This window comes from Arachis hypogaea, chromosome 16 (genome assembly GCF_003086295.3).
Source record: "Arachis hypogaea cultivar Tifrunner chromosome 16, arahy.Tifrunner.gnm2.J5K5, whole genome shotgun sequence".
Lineage (NCBI taxonomy): Eukaryota > Viridiplantae > Streptophyta > Magnoliopsida > Fabales > Fabaceae > Arachis > Arachis hypogaea.
Window position 1 is genome coordinate 16,591,226 of NC_092051.1, and position 1,593 is coordinate 16,592,818.

Consider the following 1,593-nt stretch of genomic DNA (forward strand, 5'->3'; position numbering starts at 1 on the left):
GTTTTCTGTAATTTTTTAGTATTATTATTGGGGTTCTTAGCTGGAATATAAGGCCGATAGATGGTGAGAGCTCTCATCGCGGGAGATGGAGGGAATAGAACACAGAAGCGTGGAAGTGAATGGCATCAACATGCATGTTGCAGAGAAAGGGCAAGGCCCTGTGGTGCTCTTCCTCCACGGCTTCCCAGAGCTCTGGTACTCCTGGCGCCACCAGATTCTCGCTCTCAGCGACAGAGGGTACCGCTGCGTTGCGCCCGATCTTCGCGGCTTCGGCGACACCGATGCTCCTGCTTCCGTGGACAGCTACAATGGCTTCCACGTAGTGGGTGACCTTGTTGCACTTATTCAGGCTCTTCAAGTGGAGCAAGTGTTCCTGGTGGGTCATGATTGGGGAGCACTCATCGGTTGGTACCTCTGCATGTTTCGCCCTGAACTTATCAAAGCTTATGTATGCCTCAGTGTTCCTTTCCTCCGAAGAAACCCCATAGTTCCCACCGTTGACTCCATGCGTGCTCTCTATGGAGATGACTACTATATCTGCAGATTTCAGGCATCCTCTGTCTCACTCACTCATATACATAACTTACTGTTTGCTCCATTTATTTATTCTTATTTGATGGATCTGATATGTAGGAAGCAGGCAAAGCGGAAGCTGAGATGGCGCAAGTTGGGGCTGAGTATGTGGTCAAGAACATGATTACAACTCGCAAGACGGGTCCTCCAATATTCCCTAAGGGAGAGTATGGAACCGCTTTCAATCCTCATATGAAACAAGACTTGCCTTCTTGGCTCACTCAACAAGATCTTGCTTATTTTGTCTCCAAATTCAAAAAGACTGGTTTCACCGGAGGATTGAATTACTATAGGAATTTAAACAAGTAAGTTCTCTTGAATCTTAAATTCTTAATGATGAAATATATAGGATAGTACATTCTCTTGCATTGAAGTGAAGTTTTCAATTGTAAATTCGGTTCAGGAACTGGGAGCTGATGGCACCATGGAGTGGAGCGAAGATCAAAGTGCCGGTGAAATTCATAACAGGTGAGTTAGACATGGTATACACATCGTTAGGGATGAAAGATTATATTGAGAGTGGAGGCTTCAAGGAAGATGTGCCAGGCTTGGAGGAAGTCATTACTCAACCAGGAGTGGCCCACTTCAACAACCAGGAGACACCACATGATATCACTAATCACATTTACAACTTCATTACTAAGTTCTGATTCTACTAAATTATCATGTTATTATCTGCGACGATTTGGTTCTGTTTTACCATTTGAAGCCATACATATAAGAATAAGAACACTCATCCTGCTCTCTGGAATATATCTCTCTCTTTAATTTTCACTTGTATATGTCATCCTAGAATTTATTTTTAAAATCCGCGTTTAACTGAATAATGTATGGCTAAAAGGAGTTATTTACTAATCAGAAACATTAAAAAGACATGTAATGTAATCCCATTATGAAGTGTAGGTGTGTAACTAACTGTGAACACAATGCTTAGCAAACCACAATTTTTACAGATTATAAAACCAACAAAGTAAAAAGTACAACTATTCATAAATTACCATAAAACATACACCAGAGAGT

General features: G+C 41.7%; 1 protein-coding gene across 1 annotated transcript; it reads left to right on the plus strand.

The window, feature by feature from the left end:
- Nucleotides 1-1,347, plus strand: LOC112758082 (epoxide hydrolase 2). The gene is made up of 3 exons (XM_025806659.2): nt 1-550; nt 634-878; nt 977-1,347. Exons 1-3 carry the CDS (start codon nt 86-88, stop codon nt 1,221-1,223), a joined length of 957 nt encoding a protein of 318 aa, XP_025662444.1. The 5' UTR covers nt 1-85; the 3' UTR covers nt 1,224-1,347.
- The last annotated feature ends 246 nt before the right edge of the window (nt 1,348-1,593 follow it).

What these genes read in the sequence shown, in the direction of transcription:
- LOC112758082 (XM_025806659.2), top strand. Translation starts at nt 86, where the DNA reads ATGGAGGGAATAGAACACAGAAGCGTGGAAGTGAATGGCATCAACATG. An exon ending in ACTATATCTGCAGATTTCAG is followed by an intron (nt 551 to 633) that starts GCATCCTCTGTC and finishes TCTGATATGTAG; the next exon opens with GAAGCAGGCAAAGCGGAAGC. An exon ending in TACTATAGGAATTTAAACAA is followed by an intron (nt 879 to 976) that starts GTAAGTTCTCTT and finishes AATTCGGTTCAG; the next exon opens with GAACTGGGAGCTGATGGCAC.